Here is a 16078-nt window from a genome sequence, read left to right on the forward strand (position 1 = left end):
TCATAAGGCACGAACGGGGTAGTACAGGTTGATACCACAAACGTCGAGTCACGAACGGACACAATCCGTGAATCATGAAGCAGTCGGGGACGTCGGATCATTGAAGAACCAAGATCATCTCATAAGTTCGTTGGAGCTTCAGTTGTCATTGTTGTTACCACCATAATCAAAGAAAAAACATTCGAAAAAATATTCGGGAAATGTCGCTTATTTTTCTTTAACAATACATCTTTATACTAGTTTGAAAAAACATTCGAAAAAATATCCGGGAAATGTCGCTTATTTTTCTTTAACGATACATCTTTATACTAGTTTGCATATTGGATTTAGGTCTAGGGATTCTAAATCTGCATTTGATCTAGTTACTAAGGTTTATCGTCATTCTGGTGCAATGCATGATATTATCTACATAATTAAAATCATAAGAATAAATATTTAAAAAAACAAAAGTTTATAAGTTTCATATATTATATAAAATAGCTCTAATAAAAATAATAGCTTTAAAATAAAGATTAAATCATTTTATAGTTTGAAGCGTACAAAATGAATGATCAAGATCTTAACAAAACCTTTTTTTTATCTAGTGATCATTATTAGATATTTAAAATTTCAACCAAAATATCCAGATATTTTTTTTTTCAAATTTTCTATTAGTGTATAAAAAGTTTTTGAAACTTTTAATTACTTTCTATTGATCAATATTTCACAACATATTTTTTGAGATGTTAATTGGCTGTAAATTCATAATTTTTTAGTGAATTTTGATATTTTTCAAATTCTATAAAATTGTGATGTAAATACATAAACTTTAGTCTATTCCGAAATTTGTCCTGAATTTTAATTTCATCAATCAAAGCTGACATAATAAAATTAAAGCTGATACAATATACACACATTATATTTAAAAATGGATAAATAAATTTGATCAAATTTGGCAAATAAACAATTAAACTTTCCAACCAAAATAATACTCCCTCCATCCCAATAATAACGTCCAAAATTTTCTTTTTGGGCGTCTTATTTATGATATCTCAACCCATAAAATGAAACAATTAAACTTTCCAACCAAAATAATAGTATTCTTATTTACTTTATTTCTCTCTTAGTATTTCACTACTCTTTTTATATCTCTCCTCATTTACTTTATCTACATTTTTTTAATTTGCGTGCCCCATTTTTTTGGGACGTTATCATTGGGACACATGGAGTAAGTGATTTTGCCCAAAAAAATTGGGACACATGGAGTAAGTGATTTTGCCCAAAAAAATTACTCAATCCGTCACATTAGTAATGTCTCAGTTACTATATTGGAACGTCCCACCAGTAATGTCTCATACTTTTTTTACTAAAAAAAGTACTAACTATTTTAGCTATTGTTAATTGTGGGTCCAACTCACTTTATAGATCAACTCACTTAAAATAATATTTAAATATCTTCTATCAACTCATTTTATACACTGATTACACTTTTTCTTAATTTTCGTGCACAAAAGTAATGAAACATTACTAATAGACCGGAGCAGTGGAATTGTAGTTGCAGTTTAGGTGGAAAAATAATTTTGTTATATCATTCTACTATTATATAGACAAAATCAAATTCTAAATTATAGCATTATAAATCAGGTGAGAAAATTTAATATTATATTTTCAAATTCATAATTATTACTCATTTTTCAACTATCTTGATAAATATTCATTTTGGGGCCATCCCAACTAAGTTTATCAATTTCTTTATATGGAATAAATATAACCAAATAAACATCTAATTAATTATTCACTTTATTACCAAATACATTTAAAATACTAATTTCTTAAATTTTGTGTCCAAAAGAAGTTGATCAACTTAACTGTGACGACTGACGAGGGAAGTATAATACTCCCTCCGTCCTGCGAAGCTTGAGCATTATTTCTTTTCGGATTGTCCCGTGAAACTTGAGCACTTTCCTTATATCTATCGCGCGGTCTTTAAATTTCTTTATTTTACTTATGTAATTTATCAAAAAAAAAAATCCATTTATTCACCATTTTACTTTTTCACCTACCACACTTAACACGCAAAATATTAATTCCTTAAAATTCATGACAAAAAGAAATTGCTCAAGTTTCGCGGGATGAAGGGAGTATTATATATGAAACAAATTAATTTAGTAACACAAATTATATTAGAATTGTATACATCTAATTTGACTACCACATTTTAATATATGCACTCACGTATGCGAACATCTACACTTCTAAAATGATGTGTGCTAGTTTTATATCTAACTTAATTACCTTTAAATAAAGAAATATGCAAATATTAACACAAAGTATTAAAATTTAAACTTAAAATCTATTTATTGACATTAAATTAAATTGATTAATTGATTTAAAGATTGAAATTCTTTAAACAAATTAATTACATATACATATATCTATCTATATATATTGATGTAAATAATAATTAAATTAATCATTATTAATGGTGATATTGATAAATTTTTGGAGGGAAAATTTTGACCAATTGATTTAACTTTTTTATATAGATTTCAGCATTACATCAATCACAAAAGATTGTTACACATCTTTAGTTATCTTCTTTTTCTACTCTTCTCTAACGGGTATACTCCCTCCATCGGCGGGGGATCAGCAATATCAAACAGAAATCGTCAAATCAAATCAAATCGAACCAAAAAATGACATACTTGGTTTGATTTTTGTAAGTCTAACGGTGCAGATTTTTTTTTAAAATTTGTATCGTCTCCTCTAAAACTAATTTTTTGTAGACGAAAGAAGTATTTTCAAATATCACTACAGCATTCCATGTTTAAAGAAAAAAGAAGAAGAAAAATTGAAATATATATTAATGATATATATATATATATATAGGGTCAAGTTAAACAGAGAATTATTATATATTTCACTTTGAACAAGTCTATACATGTTACGAACAGATCAACATAACAAACGAACAGACGTATTTAGTAAAAACATAGAAAAACTCGCCACCAGCAGGATTCGAACCCGGGGCAAATTGCTGTTCATGCGGTACATTGATTTGTTCGTAAAAATTGTAGATCTGTTCGTTTTTGTTTCACGTATTCTCTATTCTCTAAATATTTAGCATTCTCTGTTTAACATTTCTCTCTATATATATATATATAATATAATAATTTAATTGGTGTTAATTTATTAGTTTAGACATGAATTAAAAGGATAGTAGACGATGATCATGCCATGGACCAAGTAATGGGCACAATCCCAAGGTTCTCATCCAGCCCCAGCGCCTTCCACACGGCGTCGGAGCCGTCGACGATGTTGTTCTTGCACGGCGGCTGCCCCGCGTGCTCCGCGTCGCAGCCGTACCTCGAGTCGCACTCGTCCACCACCTTCGCCGTCGTGCTCCGCCCGTTGCTGCTCGCCACGATGCGTATCAGCTTCCCGCACCTCGACCCGCCGGCGTACCACCCCGTCGACAGCGCCACCACTCGCTCGCTGTTGCTGTGGTACTGACCGTCGCACTCCGACGGAGCCCCGCCGTCGCCGCCGGGGCTGAAGTCGTTCAAGGTGAGCTTCGCCGCCGTGGAGGAGGTTACCGGAGGAGAACACGTGTATTGGGGGTACGGTGTCCCGTTGCAGTAAAGCGTGCCGTAAGGATTGCACGTCCCTCCGCCGCCGCCGCCGCCGCCGCCGCTGCTACAGATGTGAGTTCCGACGTCGGGATCGTCGGTGCATTTGCCGTTAATGCAGATTAATTGGCCGGCGCAGTCGTTTAGGGTTTGGCATGGGCCATTGCAGGAAGATTGTGCATTTCCAAGGGTAAAAATGGTAATTCCAGCGGTTAGGAAAAGGGAAAGAGAGATTAGGATAGTGTTTGCCATTATGTATGGATTGATGAAGTTTTCTTGTGGCTTAGATAAAGGTGAAGAGGGTTTGCATCTATTTATAGTGTTGAATGGGAATAATATGCAAGTTGGCATGGAATAATGGAATTCTTTTTATTCTTTGGATATGGAAAATATGAGAATCTCAAGTCATTCAACCTACATGAAATTATTTATCTTTTATTCATTTTATAAATTTTATAGACCTAAAGAAAATAAAAAAAGGAAATAGGTGATAATATTTATTAGAAATAAGTAGTAGGGCCGACCATGACATTCCGGAGGCCCTAGGCGAAAAGGAAAAAAAATGGCTCCCTTAGAAAATGAAGCTTCGATCATTTTGTAGCAAACTTGAGATAGTTGCACAGTTGTAACATTGCTATAAAGTGCAATAAACAACTGTAACATCACTATAAAGTGCCATAAACCATAAAACAACGATCAAATAATTATAAAAATAAATTAAATCTTCTATTATTTTGAGAAGCAAAATCATCAATGACCTCTTCAAGATTAAGCATAAAATCACTAATAACCACAAATATGATTTTTTTTAATAAGTTGTTGGTAATGCATGAATAGTCATTCAAACTTGGATTCGAATCCTATAATGATGATGATGATGATGATGATGATGATGATGATGATGATGATTATTATTATATTATTATTATTATTTATCTAGTTTGCCTTTAATTATTATTTATTGTCATTATTAGCTATTAATATTACTAATTAATAATTACTTATCATAGTTATAGTTATTTATTATACCATTATTATTTTTATTTATTTTTGCTATTGATTATCATTGTTTTATTATTATTATTATTATTATTATTATTATTATTATTATTATTATTATTATTATTATTATTATGACTACTTTTATTTTATTATTATTTATACTATGAGATAAAATTAGTCAGAAATTTAAAATACAATTTTTAGAATTTCGTGAGTATGAAGATTGGGAAAGTGGCACGTGATATGAAGATAGGGGAGTAGTAAACCGAATTGGTATAGGCTACTATATTCTTACGTGATCGATGGGGCAAAAAACCGTTGATTAAGTCAAGCCGCGTCAAACTCCATTATTGCTATTACATGGTGCGACAAATTTCAGAGTCCAATACAAACACAAATAGATTGATTTCGATAAATTTGCATTGACCGTAAAATAACAATCACAAATATACTACTAATAAACAATTTCGCAATCGGTTTAAAAAATGGTTAATTGATAAAAAAAAACATCAATTTTGATATGATAAAAACATTAGTTACTTTTCAGTTTGTCGTAAAATACACTACTATATTATAATTTTGCATTGTGGAAAAAATAAGTGGGTTCCAAATTGTTTGAAAAGCTAAGGCATTGTGGAAAAAGTAAGTGGGTCCAAAGTTAGTAATTTTTGTTAACAAGTAAACGCACGAAGAAATGTTGGACCACAAGTATAATCGCATAATAAAATAATTGACAAATCCCATTAATAACATTTTGCCAAAAGAGTATGATAAGCAGATTGTTGAGATTTAATTAATTATGGGTTAATGACGCAACAAAAAAAAGAAATTAAAAAATAAAATAAGATAACATAAAAAAATTTACCTGGTTCGATCATAAAGAATTACGTCTATGTAAAGTGATTAGAAAAGATTCACTATCAATGACAAAAAATTATAATTACAAAGATTGAGCAAGAAAATGCTCTCAATCACAGAGTTCTGAAATTCTCTATCGCTACATCTCTAACTTTCTTTTTGTTTCTTTAAAAGATTTGCGCTCTATGTATACCGTGTATTGTATATGTATGTTTGTCACGACTATCGGTATTTACAGGTCTTAAAATAATCGTCGCGTCAGTCAACAATCTCGCCAATCAACAACATACTCAAATTAGTAAATAACGATTTTCAATACTGTTAAAATTTCAGCACATTGGTTGATACATCAGTGATCAGCCCAACTAAAAACTTCAACTTAGTTGAAAATTTTGCAATTTATGTGACTAATGGAATGGGATATAGTGAGAGAATTTCCATTTATGTGAGAAACTAAGAACTTATATTAACTTAGATCTATACCAATTGAGCGGTCTAGATCAAAAATAGGGGTGATTTATTCAAATATTGTGATTCGTGAACAAGAAAATTATTGAAGGAATTATACGAGGGCATATAATGTAATTCTAAATTTGCTTTGAAACTAAAAACTCAACTTGAATCACACCGCAAACAAATACTGAAACTCAAAATCGTAAGGCATCATCTCGATCTTGCCGCCGCGAAGTTGCTTGAAGCAATCGACGATCGATTTTCTGAGAGATCCCGACGCCGGCAGCTGCTGGCAGAGCCACTCCACCAGCGCGCCGATGTCTCCTCCGAAATCGAACATATTCCGCAGCAGAAGCTCGGGAAGCGCCACTCTCTTGCTGCTCGTCACGACTATCGAAGCTTGCAGATATTCCACCTTCGATCGCTCCAGCTCTGCTGTCACGCCCTCTGCTGTGTAGATCTTCACCTACACAACGCAATCGTCGTCGTCATTCAAAATCATCAAGGAAATTTTAATCAATTGATCACTTACTGCTGGAGAAGAACGGGTTGCGCAGCATAAGGCGAATACGATGTTCGGATCGGAGGATTTCAGGCCGTGGAGATCGTGAAGCATCATCTCTTTAGCGCCAACAATCTATACAGGTTTATCGATCAGATTTCAATATTTGAATTAGAATGAATTTTTTGATTATAGAATACCTGTGAATCAGCTGGTTTTCTTAGAATACAGCGTTCAATTGTTTGAGCGTCGATTGAATTGCCAGCAATGTTGAGAGTTGCCTGAGTTCAAATAAGTGTGTTTCAATCAGTTCATGTTAAAAGAAAAAAAGAATACATAAATCTATTTTTAACTAAATCTATTTTTTTAGTAAAGGAATACATAAAGTTTTATTTTTTTTGGAATTAGACCAGGATCTAAAGTTCGGTGGCTAATAACTTGATTGTCTAGAATCTGATGGAAAATTCGAAAGATACCGTTGGAAAGCTCCTAACGTTGTCTTTCTAATCATACTTATATTATTGGATTTTGATCACGACGAAAAATAGCATAAAAGTTGATGTCAATTAAACACCCCCACCCAAAAAAAAGAAGAAAGTTATTGGTTATTGTCAATTTGACCTGGTTGATGAGTGCTAGCATCTTTTCAGGGCTGGAAACAGAGGAAATTCCATATTGAAGATATCCCTGAATCAAAAAATTAAAAAGTTAGTATTTTTTAAGTTTATAGTTTCAAAACTTGTATGCATAGATTTAATCAATTTCAGTGTATATAAAATGGTATATATACATGCATGATGCAAGCGTTGTACATGTTGATCCAAAAGGCTAGCTTTTGTCGATGGCTCAAGAACCTCAAATCCACTCTCTCAAGACCATCCATCAAACTCCTGTTTGTTTATTTTTTAAAAAGAAAAAAAAACAGTTAATATCTATAAAAAAAGAAGATGATGAAAAAGTCTAAAAATTATGTTTATCTTGATTGAGACTCACTTCAATTTCTGGAACAGAGGGAGGGAGGCTGAGCTCTGAATGCATTTGAGATCCATGGAGCTTGATGTGAATCTAACCAAGTTCTTGTAAGGCCCTATATCCCTAAGCAAAGATTCTTTGGAATCAAAGATTCCATAAGGATCTTGCTGCCGCGAGTCCCTTGGGAAGACGAGGCCTGAGCTTGCTTCGGCCCTGAAGCTGAGTGAGAAGTCTGTGGAACGAGCAATAGGCTTCTCTAGCTCCATAGCTCTAGACGTTCGAAGCAGCCTCAAGAAGATGAAGATCAAACACCTCATTATGTTCTCAGATAGCTTGTTTGGTGGCCATCTGTGGATGCTGTCTTCTTCTGTATGTAAAGGAGTCGACATCTCAAGATGCCGCGATGGAGAGGGGCGTCTCAGCTTCTGGTGTTGCTTGAATCTCTTTGAGTTGATGGCTTTGTCGTTGAGGGTGAAATCACTGAGCTTGTAGTCTCCTTTGATGGCCTTGGTGATGAAATGGAGGGCCTTCATCTCAAACGACTTCGTCTTCTCATTAGCATTCTTGCTAGTATTGCAATGATCTGGTGGTGGTGGTGGTGGTGGTGGTGGTGGTGATGGTGATTCTCTTTGATTTGGAACCTCCCATTCTTGCAAACTTGGTTGTGTGTGGGCTCGTGGCTCTTCGTGTTTTGCTTCTGCTTTGATCGCGTTGATTTGATTCTCGAGTCGAGTGATCTCCTTCTCCACCATTGCTAACTCATGAAGTAGCTCCAACATCTGTTAAACTTTTGCAGATCATAATCCATTCTTGGATTTTGGCATACATACATAATAGTGAAAAGAAACTTACTTTTGGAGGCAAAGAGTTTGGGATTTGGAGATCTTGATTGCATTTTTGCACCATTTTGTGGAGTGGAGAAACCTTAAAGAATGTTTCAACTTTGACATTAGAAAATTGTGTGTGTAAGCTAGCTAGCTCATGCATATCAAGAAGTGATAAATTTGATTGAAGTCTAAATATTCTTAAAGTTTATCAATCACTAAATGGAGATGAGAAAGATGTGTGAAAATTGAAAAAAAAGTGGCTAGATTTTTTTTTTTTTTTTGATGAAATTACATTATAAATAATACAAATCACACACACATCCCACCTAGTGATTATTGTGGCCGAGAGTACTCGAACCTGTGACCTCTTGGACAACAGGCAACCACCCCAACCACTAGGCCATCCCAAGGGGACAAAAGTGGCTAGATTTTTACTAAGGCGACCCATGACCTATGTTTGTACTGTTCATTAATGGGCCTCAATATCTGTGCACTTTTGCACCAATCAAATTTGACATTTTGCATATGCTAATAATAATCTCAATCAATTAACTTATTTAAATATTTGTGCAAATTAGGCTACAGATCATATGAATTGATTCAACAAAATAGGCACACTTCCTCTGAAACACAACGAATTAGTTAACCTCAGTAATATAAAGGTGAAAAAACATGCTGAAATAAGTATTTAGCAATGTATGAATGTATTAAAACTTACTTATTTCGAATGAAGAGATAATCCAACCAAAGCTTAAATTACCCTTGCCTTAGAGAGAGACACCGTGGATACTAATATATACACTCAGAGAGAGAGAGAGAGAGAGAGAGAGAGAGAGAGAGAGAGAGAGAGAGAGAGAAATTTAAATCATGGGAGTGGTGGTGGGTGCAGAAATTGTTTGTGATGTGGCGTAGCTTGCACTTGCAGTTTTTATTAATCTTTTTTTGTCTTTGACTCTTTGGTGTTTATGAGTATGATTTCTTGTTTGTGAAGTGATTAAGAAGTTGTTTATGTTGTAATTATTGTTGCTGCCATACAACATAGTGCACTGATTTTGTGGTAATTAACACAAAATTCGCTCTGAATTTCCGGGCAACGAAATATAATACACTTATTATCTTGAATAATTGTGAAGTTTATTTTAGTGTCAATGAATTGAAAATTATGGTGTAGTAGACAAATAAATAAATCTATTATTTTGTTATTTTTGTCAACAAATTGGTTACATATAATGAGTAGAAATGATCATCTCCTTGTCTTGTATCCAAGCATTCCAATCGTTGCTCGCAACTTGGAACATTTTGCAACTAAATCATATTGCTAATCATTATAAATTATTATACAAGTTCATCACAATCATTTATGTATATACAAAAGAATTTATAGCTTTGATTTTGCAGGCAACTAGTTTTGTTTGTTTTATATCTTTTCAATTAAGGGATGTGGAGATTCAGACTCGTTCGCTCAGTCGCCTTTACAAAGGGAGATTTGTATTATTAAAATTCATATCATTTGTGATTATTTTTATTTGTTTCATACTATTTCTTCAGTTCGAACTAAGTTGATCAACTTTTTTTTTGACACAAAATTTAAGGAATTAGTGTTTAGTATTTTACATGTATTTGATAATAAAGTGAAAAGGTCACAAGGATCTTATCTAATTTAATCCCGATCAATTTAATAGAGATGGCCTAAATAGAAATATTGATCAAGTTATTTGGAACGAATGGAATATTTATTTGAAAATACATTTAATTTGAGTAGTAATACATTATTGATAAAATAATTCAATTTAATTAAGTGCTTAATTTGTATGCATTGACGGAGTTACAACCAAGGGAGGTGGGGCAATTGCCCCCCGCAAAATTTTCTAATATACCTAATATATTCTTATATACATGTATATAATTATGAAAAAAAAAATTGCCCCACCAAAATACTGAAGGGGGGGGGGGGGAATGTTTTTGCCCCCTTATCTTTAGGGGTTCGTGATGGATAACTCGAAAATTATTCTAATGATTTAATTGAGCGATTATTTATCTTTTCAAAATTAAGTGAATTATTTAATCACCCTTTAATCTTAGCTATCTCGTCCACCAAAATCAAATGCCATCTAATAGTATTTATAACGAAGTTTTTGTTTTTTGTATTTTTTTATAATTACAATTACAATTACAAGATGTATCTATTATGTAATCAAATAAATCATCCGCACGCAGGCGACCTCTACACCACACCAAAGTGGGAAAATAACTGCACCCACACAAATGTGAAAAAACTACACCACATGTAGGTTGAATTGAACTTAAGACATCTCACAAAGAAAAGTCTTTGGATGCTTCAACTTTGCCACTTGAACTATGCCTCATTAGTTATTTTTCTGTAATTTGTAGTTAGACGGAGTAATAGTATATAATCAAGGCTATAGTTATTTTTTTTTCTTCCCAGGTGGTCTCATGTGAAACCGGCTTCACAATGACACTACTTCAACATACAAATGTCACTTTATCATTTGTACGTTGAAGTAGTGTCATTATGAACAATGGCGAATTTAGGGAATGGCGGTGGGATAAAAAAAGAAAATTTCTAGTAGTAGTATTAGGGAATGGCGGTGGGATAAAAAAAAGGTTTAATATCTTGTAAATGTACCCCTAAGTTCCCACCGGCCAAGTCACTTAAGTGAATTTATTTAGTTTGGGCTTTGGGCCCAACTAAAATTAAAAAACAGTGGCCGCTAGTGCTAAAGAGTAAAGAATCATACAAAAGAATTAGAGAGAGTTATAGATATATAAATTTTTTTTCTTGTTCAAACAATATTTTGGAACACATTATTTTTAACATTAAATTAAATATCTTTTTTATTTATGTTTATAAGACTATTTTTTCATACCCCTAATATAATTTTTTTTGGATCTGTCACTGATTGTGAAGTCGGTTTCACCATAAAACTGATTTTACAGAAATTTTTGTATTTTTTTTTTTACTTGGGGAAACGGTGGGATTTGAACCCTATACTTCACTGTTCGCATACAAAAATTTGCACCGCTTCTTGTCCCTTTGGGGACAAGGCTATATATATAGTTACACGACGTTATGTTAATACTCAAAATATATTTATCGTATTATCTACAAAATAAATTAGAATATATACATCACATTGAGGTCTTTAACATCTTTTATTCTTACTATTTATTTATAATTTACTTAACAATACATTTTATGTGAGATTTTTTTCACTATCAAAATTTTAAATAATTTTTTATTAAAATCCGTATCAAAAAAACTTATACATATTTATAGGATATCGGTTAAGTACTCCCTCCGTCCCACCATAAGTGAGACTCTTTCCATTTTGAGTGTTCCATCATAAGTGAGACCCTTTCTTTTTTTAGTAAAAGTTTTACCCTTTAAACACATTTTCACTTATACATTAAATACATTTTTCTTAATTCTTGTGTCTTAAAAAATAGTCTCATTTATAATGGGACAGAAGGAGTACTATTTTTGCAACTCAAAATACTTTAATTAATTCTATTCGAAAGTGTAAGAAAAAAAGAGTGAGATGGTAACAAAAATTTTTACAAAGAGAAAGTTTACTACTCCTATTTTGTGACTAATACTTAATAGAAAGGCCTCAACGTTTCTCGAAATTGAATAGCCAGAATCTTCTGGAACCTCTCTCTCTCTCTCTCACTCTCTCTATACTATAAGCCCTAGCTTGTCTTACCTCACTCCCACCAAACCCCTAACAACAAACTTCATTGCTTCTTCAACTCCGCAATAACCCTTCTTCTACAGAAATGGCGTCGGCTAATGCAATCTCCACCGCCTCCATCCTCCCTTCCTCCTCTAAACAGGTGCTGCACTTACACGCACTTTTCTGTGTATTTTGATTGTTGATCTCTCATTTTTTTCTGTTTATTTTTATATGTATGTTAATTTTATTAATTCATTTCGGTGTTTTAGGACGGGTTGAAGAATAGGAAGGTGAACCAGCTGTCGCAGCAGGGGCAGAGGATCGGGCAGAAGCAGTCGAAGAATCGGTTTGTGGTGAGGGCTAATGCCAAGGAGATCGCCTTTGATCAGAAATCGCGGTCTGCGATGCAGTCCGGGATCGATAAGCTCGCCAACGCCGTCGGCCTCACTCTTGGTCCCAGGGGTAATTTCTGGAGAACTGGTGTTGTTAGCATGTTTTTGCTTGCTGCAGTTTCAGTAAATTTCTGAATTGTATTTGCTGTTTGACTTTGTTTTCGGCCTTACGGTGAGGTGTGACGAGAGAGAAATGATGTCTTTGGTTTCTATATGATTGATGTTCACCTAGATGATTGGGTAGAAGATTGTAACTATTGTGTGTGATATTGAATGTCGTTGTTTTAGGGTAATTGCATAGTAGAGCCTTGCTAGTGTGGTTTGGTTGTTTGGAAATGATAAGATTTGTGGAATGCGAACTCGTCTTGTGAAGCTTTTGAGGACAGAGTAGGTTTCATTTTATGACGATGTTTAAACAAACTGTTGTGAAATACTCCTTCCGTCCACGAAATAGGGAGTGACATGCGTTTGAAGAGAATAAGTTGTTGAATGTATTGAGAATGGAGAAAAGATTGTTGAGTATATTGGAAATGCTGAAAATGTCTTTTAATTAACATTGGGAGTAGTGAAAAGGTAAAAAGTAAGGGTAAATGAGATATTTATAAATGGTGGGGTATGGTCGAAAGAGAGGTAGAAAGTTTTTTTTTTGTGGACGTTTCAAAAAAGAAAAGTAGGAAGTTCTTTCGTCGATTGAGGGAGTATTCAATATCTAGCATATGACCAGGCTCAGCTTAATTGCTTGTTTGTGTTGTTACACCCGGTTGAAGTTTGTTTAACTCTGCGTAGGAAGGAACGTTGTCTTGGATGAGTTTGGATCCCCTAAGGTGGTCAATGATGGGGTTACAATTGCACGTGCCATTGAGTTACCTGATGCTATGGAAAATGCTGGCGCTGCTTTGATTAGGGAGGTTAGTTCTTCACGTTTCTGTTCTTGGAAAATCAGTTTACTTTTTTCAGCATTCTTGCACATCAGAGCAAGCCACTTGTTTGGTTGATTCTGACAAAAATTTCATGATCCTTTTTATGTTACTGAATTTGTTTTTGAGTGCCTATTTCATGTGAAGGTTGCTAGCAAGACAAATGATTCCGCTGGTGATGGGACTACTACAGCATCTGTTCTTGCACGTGAAATTATCAAACTTGGCCTCCTCAGTGTTACATCCGGTGCCAATGCAGTTGCTGTAAAGAAAGGCATTGATAAAACTGTGCAGGGTTTGGTTGAAGAGCTTGAGAAGAAGGCTAGGCCCATCAAGGGTCGGGATGATATTAAAGGTATTGCATTCCTGTGAATTTCACATTGTGTTCTTCGGATGATGTCACTTCAAGTATGAAGTAGCAGTTTGTATACTAAAATTTGTTTTTTTTTTTTGGCAGCCATTGCCTCCATCTCTGCTGGGAACGATGAGACAATTGGGACAATGATCGCTGATGCAATTGACAAGGTTGGACCGGATGGTGTTCTGTCCATTGAGTCATCATCCTCCTTTGAAACCACCGTCGATGTAGAAGAAGGAATGGAGGTGTGTGTGATTTTCTTTGTTGGTTGTGCGTGTGTGTGTGCTGTCCGACTATTGTTATGTTTTTTGGGTGTTCAGTGGAGGGGGTGGCTGCCCTGAGCATGTCATGTTCTTATCTGTTTAAGAGTGCTTTAACAATGTTGGTAATTTCTATTCACAGATTGACAGAGGATATATCTCTCCGCAATTTGTCACAAACCCCGAGAAGCTGACTGTTGAGTTTGAGAATGCTCGGGTATTAGTTACAGACCAGAAGATCTCAGCAATCAAGGACATCATTCCTTTGTTAGAGAAAACTACTCAGTTAAGGGCACCTTTGCTCATTATTGCTGAAGATGTCACCGGAGAAGCTTTGGCAACTCTCGTTGTAAACAAGCTCCGAGGTATTGTAAATGTGGCTGCCATCAAAGCCCCTGGATTTGGAGAACGGAGGAAAGCTCTTCTTCAAGATATTGCCATTTTGACTGGTAAGAATAATGTGTCCTGTAACATTTGCATGCTCATCTCTTCTCCCGTGAGCATAGAACATCATTCATTCAGTTTTGCTATGTTGCAGGAGCTGAGTATCAAGCTACTGATTTGGGATTGCGCGTGGAAGACACTGATATCGACCAGCTGGGTATCGCTAGAAAGATAACCATCACCAAGGACTCCACAACCTTGATCGCCGATGCTGCATCCAAGGATGAGCTGCAGGCTAGAATTGCTCAACTTAAAAGGGAGTTGTCCGAGACTGATTCTGTTTATGACTCCGAGAAACTTGCTGAGAGAATCGCCAAGCTATCCGGTGGTGTTGCAGTGATCAAAGTTGGTGCTGCAACTGAGACTGAGCTTGAGGACCGCAAGCTCCGTATCGAAGATGCCAAGAATGCAACTTTTGCTGCCATCGAGGAAGGCATCGTGCCCGGTGGCGGAGCTGCATTGGTTCATCTCTCGACTTATGTCCCACGGATTAAGGACAAGCTTGAAGACGCCGATGAGCGACTTGGTGCTGATATCATACAAAAGGTAACGACTCGGTTTTAGATTAATTGATCTGTTTTGCTTAATGACTAGATCTACATGAAATGAGAATGTTTTCTTCATCAACATATGATGCAACTGCAGGCTTTAGTAGCACCAGCAGCTTTGATTGCCCATAATGCTGGGGTGGAAGGAGAGGTAGTTGTGGAGAAAGTGAGGGCCAAGGAATGGGAGTTCGGTTACAACGCTCTCACGGATTCGTACGAGAACTTGGTAGAATCTGGAGTTATTGACCCGGCCAAGGTGACGAGATGCGCACTGCAAAATGCAGCTTCAGTTGCTGGAATGGTGCTCACCACCCAAGCCATCGTTGTCGAGAAAGCCAAGCCTAAAGCAGCCGCCGCGGCTGGCCAGCCACCAGCAGGCAGCTACTCAGTCTAATCTGGGAAATTTTTGGTGTACTAGTTAAGGAGTGAGTGAGCAGAAGAGGGATTGTTTTGGTGTGTGTATGTGTGTTTTTGAGTGAGCTGAATTTCATATATTGTTCCACACCAATCAATTGATTTCAAATGACTTCAAAATGTAGTGCTAGATAATAAAATGACTCTCCTTGCATCCTTCTAATTCTTCTTGCTTACTCTCCACTTCATAGATTCTATGCATTTTAGTAGTATTGCTTTCTCTTTTAAATTGTGAATGAAAAAAATTGTTTGATTGACAATTAGGATAATCAAGGTTTAAAATATAAAGCCCATTAGCCCATCTCAACCCATCAAACATAAAATAATCGAGCCCAAGAAGATTCAAGTTCCCATTACAACTTGAGATTCTTTAAGCTTTAATTAGCTAGCTCACTCTGTTTCGCTCGAAGATATCTCAGTCAAACATATTTTGAAACAATTTAAATTAGTATTTGCGTCGACTCTAAAAATATAAATATTAAAATATACTCAAATACCTTAATAATATTGGAAATTTATTAATGGTAGCTTTCTAATGGTACTCGTATGGTTGGGCTTTGATTATTGGAGGTGGCTGAAAAATATCATCAAAATTGCAACTTTGATCAAATTTTTGATTTAGGTGATCAAAACTTGTGTATTTTCTTTCCAACTTTGTTTGATATGGTAGAGTGAAATTTGGTGCAAATTTATATATTTACAATCAATGAATCATTTTATAATTTGAGTTGGGCCCTTTAAATCCAAGAGAGATTTAGATCATTGCTTTTCTTTAATAAGAAAAAAGGCATCACTGTTTTTTTCTTCACAAGATCAAAGAATATATAC

The 16078-nt window shown here is 34.9% G+C and overlaps 3 protein-coding genes across 4 annotated transcripts; 1 reads left to right on the top strand and 2 right to left on the bottom strand.

Annotated features, from left to right (window-relative positions):
• Positions 1–2875: 2875 nt before the first annotated feature.
• On the bottom strand, positions 2876–3891 carry LOC131000072 (kiwellin-like). Its single transcript, XM_057925835.1, has one exon. The coding sequence runs from the start codon at positions 3858–3860 to the stop codon at positions 3210–3212; it is 651 nt and encodes a 216-aa protein (XP_057781818.1). The 5' UTR covers positions 3861–3891; the 3' UTR covers positions 2876–3209.
• Positions 3892–5964: 2073 nt separating this feature from the next.
• On the bottom strand, positions 5965–9048 carry LOC131000073 (uncharacterized). Of its 2 annotated transcripts, XM_057925836.1 has the most exons (8): positions 8941–9048; positions 8248–8319; positions 7417–8174; positions 7214–7313; positions 7045–7110; positions 6624–6704; positions 6454–6558; positions 5965–6387 (listed from the first exon to the last, which is right to left on the bottom strand). In XM_057925836.1, exons 2-8 carry the CDS (start codon positions 8299–8301, stop codon positions 6091–6093), a joined length of 1461 nt encoding a protein of 486 aa, XP_057781819.1. In that variant the 5' UTR covers positions 8302–8319; positions 8941–9048; the 3' UTR covers positions 5965–6090. The 2 variants fall into 2 exon arrangements, with proteins under 2 accessions (XP_057781819.1, XP_057781821.1); XM_057925838.1 differs by lacking the exon at positions 8941–9048 and having other exon boundaries at positions 8248–8382.
• A 2793-nt stretch (positions 9049–11841) lies between these two features.
• On the top strand, positions 11842–15407 carry LOC131000074 (ruBisCO large subunit-binding protein subunit alpha). Its single transcript, XM_057925839.1, has 8 exons — positions 11842–12077; positions 12187–12379; positions 13096–13217; positions 13374–13581; positions 13684–13829; positions 13987–14293; positions 14383–14834; positions 14934–15407. Exons 1-8 carry the CDS (start codon positions 12021–12023, stop codon positions 15228–15230), a joined length of 1782 nt encoding a protein of 593 aa, XP_057781822.1. The 5' UTR covers positions 11842–12020; the 3' UTR covers positions 15231–15407.
• The last annotated feature ends 671 nt before the right edge of the window (positions 15408–16078 follow it).

The sequence above is a fragment of the Salvia miltiorrhiza genome, chromosome 8 (assembly GCF_028751815.1).
Source record: "Salvia miltiorrhiza cultivar Shanhuang (shh) chromosome 8, IMPLAD_Smil_shh, whole genome shotgun sequence".
Lineage (NCBI taxonomy): Eukaryota > Viridiplantae > Streptophyta > Magnoliopsida > Lamiales > Lamiaceae > Salvia > Salvia miltiorrhiza.

Bases quoted from the DNA above. Each gene is read 5' to 3' on its own strand.
- LOC131000074 (XM_057925839.1), top strand. From the start codon at position 12,021: ATGGCGTCGGCTAATGCAATCTCCACCGCCTCCATCCTCCCTTCCTCC. The intron at 13,218-13,373 runs GTTAGTTCTTCA...TTTCATGTGAAG, and splicing joins GCGCTGCTTTGATTAGGGAG to GTTGCTAGCAAGACAAATGA. The intron at 13,830-13,986 runs GTGTGTGTGATT...TTCTATTCACAG, and splicing joins ATGTAGAAGAAGGAATGGAG to ATTGACAGAGGATATATCTC.
- LOC131000072 (XM_057925835.1), bottom strand. From the start codon at position 3,860: ATGGCAAACACTATCCTAATCTCTCTTTCCCTTTTCCTAACCGCTGGA.
- LOC131000073 (XM_057925838.1), bottom strand. From the start codon at position 8,382: ATGCATGAGCTAGCTAGCTTACACACACAATTTTCTAATGTCAAAGTT. The intron at 6,705-7,044 runs GTCAAATTGACA...ATTTGAACTCAG, and splicing joins TGCTAGCACTCATCAACCAG to GCAACTCTCAACATTGCTGG. The intron at 6,559-6,623 runs GTATTCTATAAT...AAACCTGTATAG, and splicing joins GAAAACCAGCTGATTCACAG to ATTGTTGGCGCTAAAGAGAT.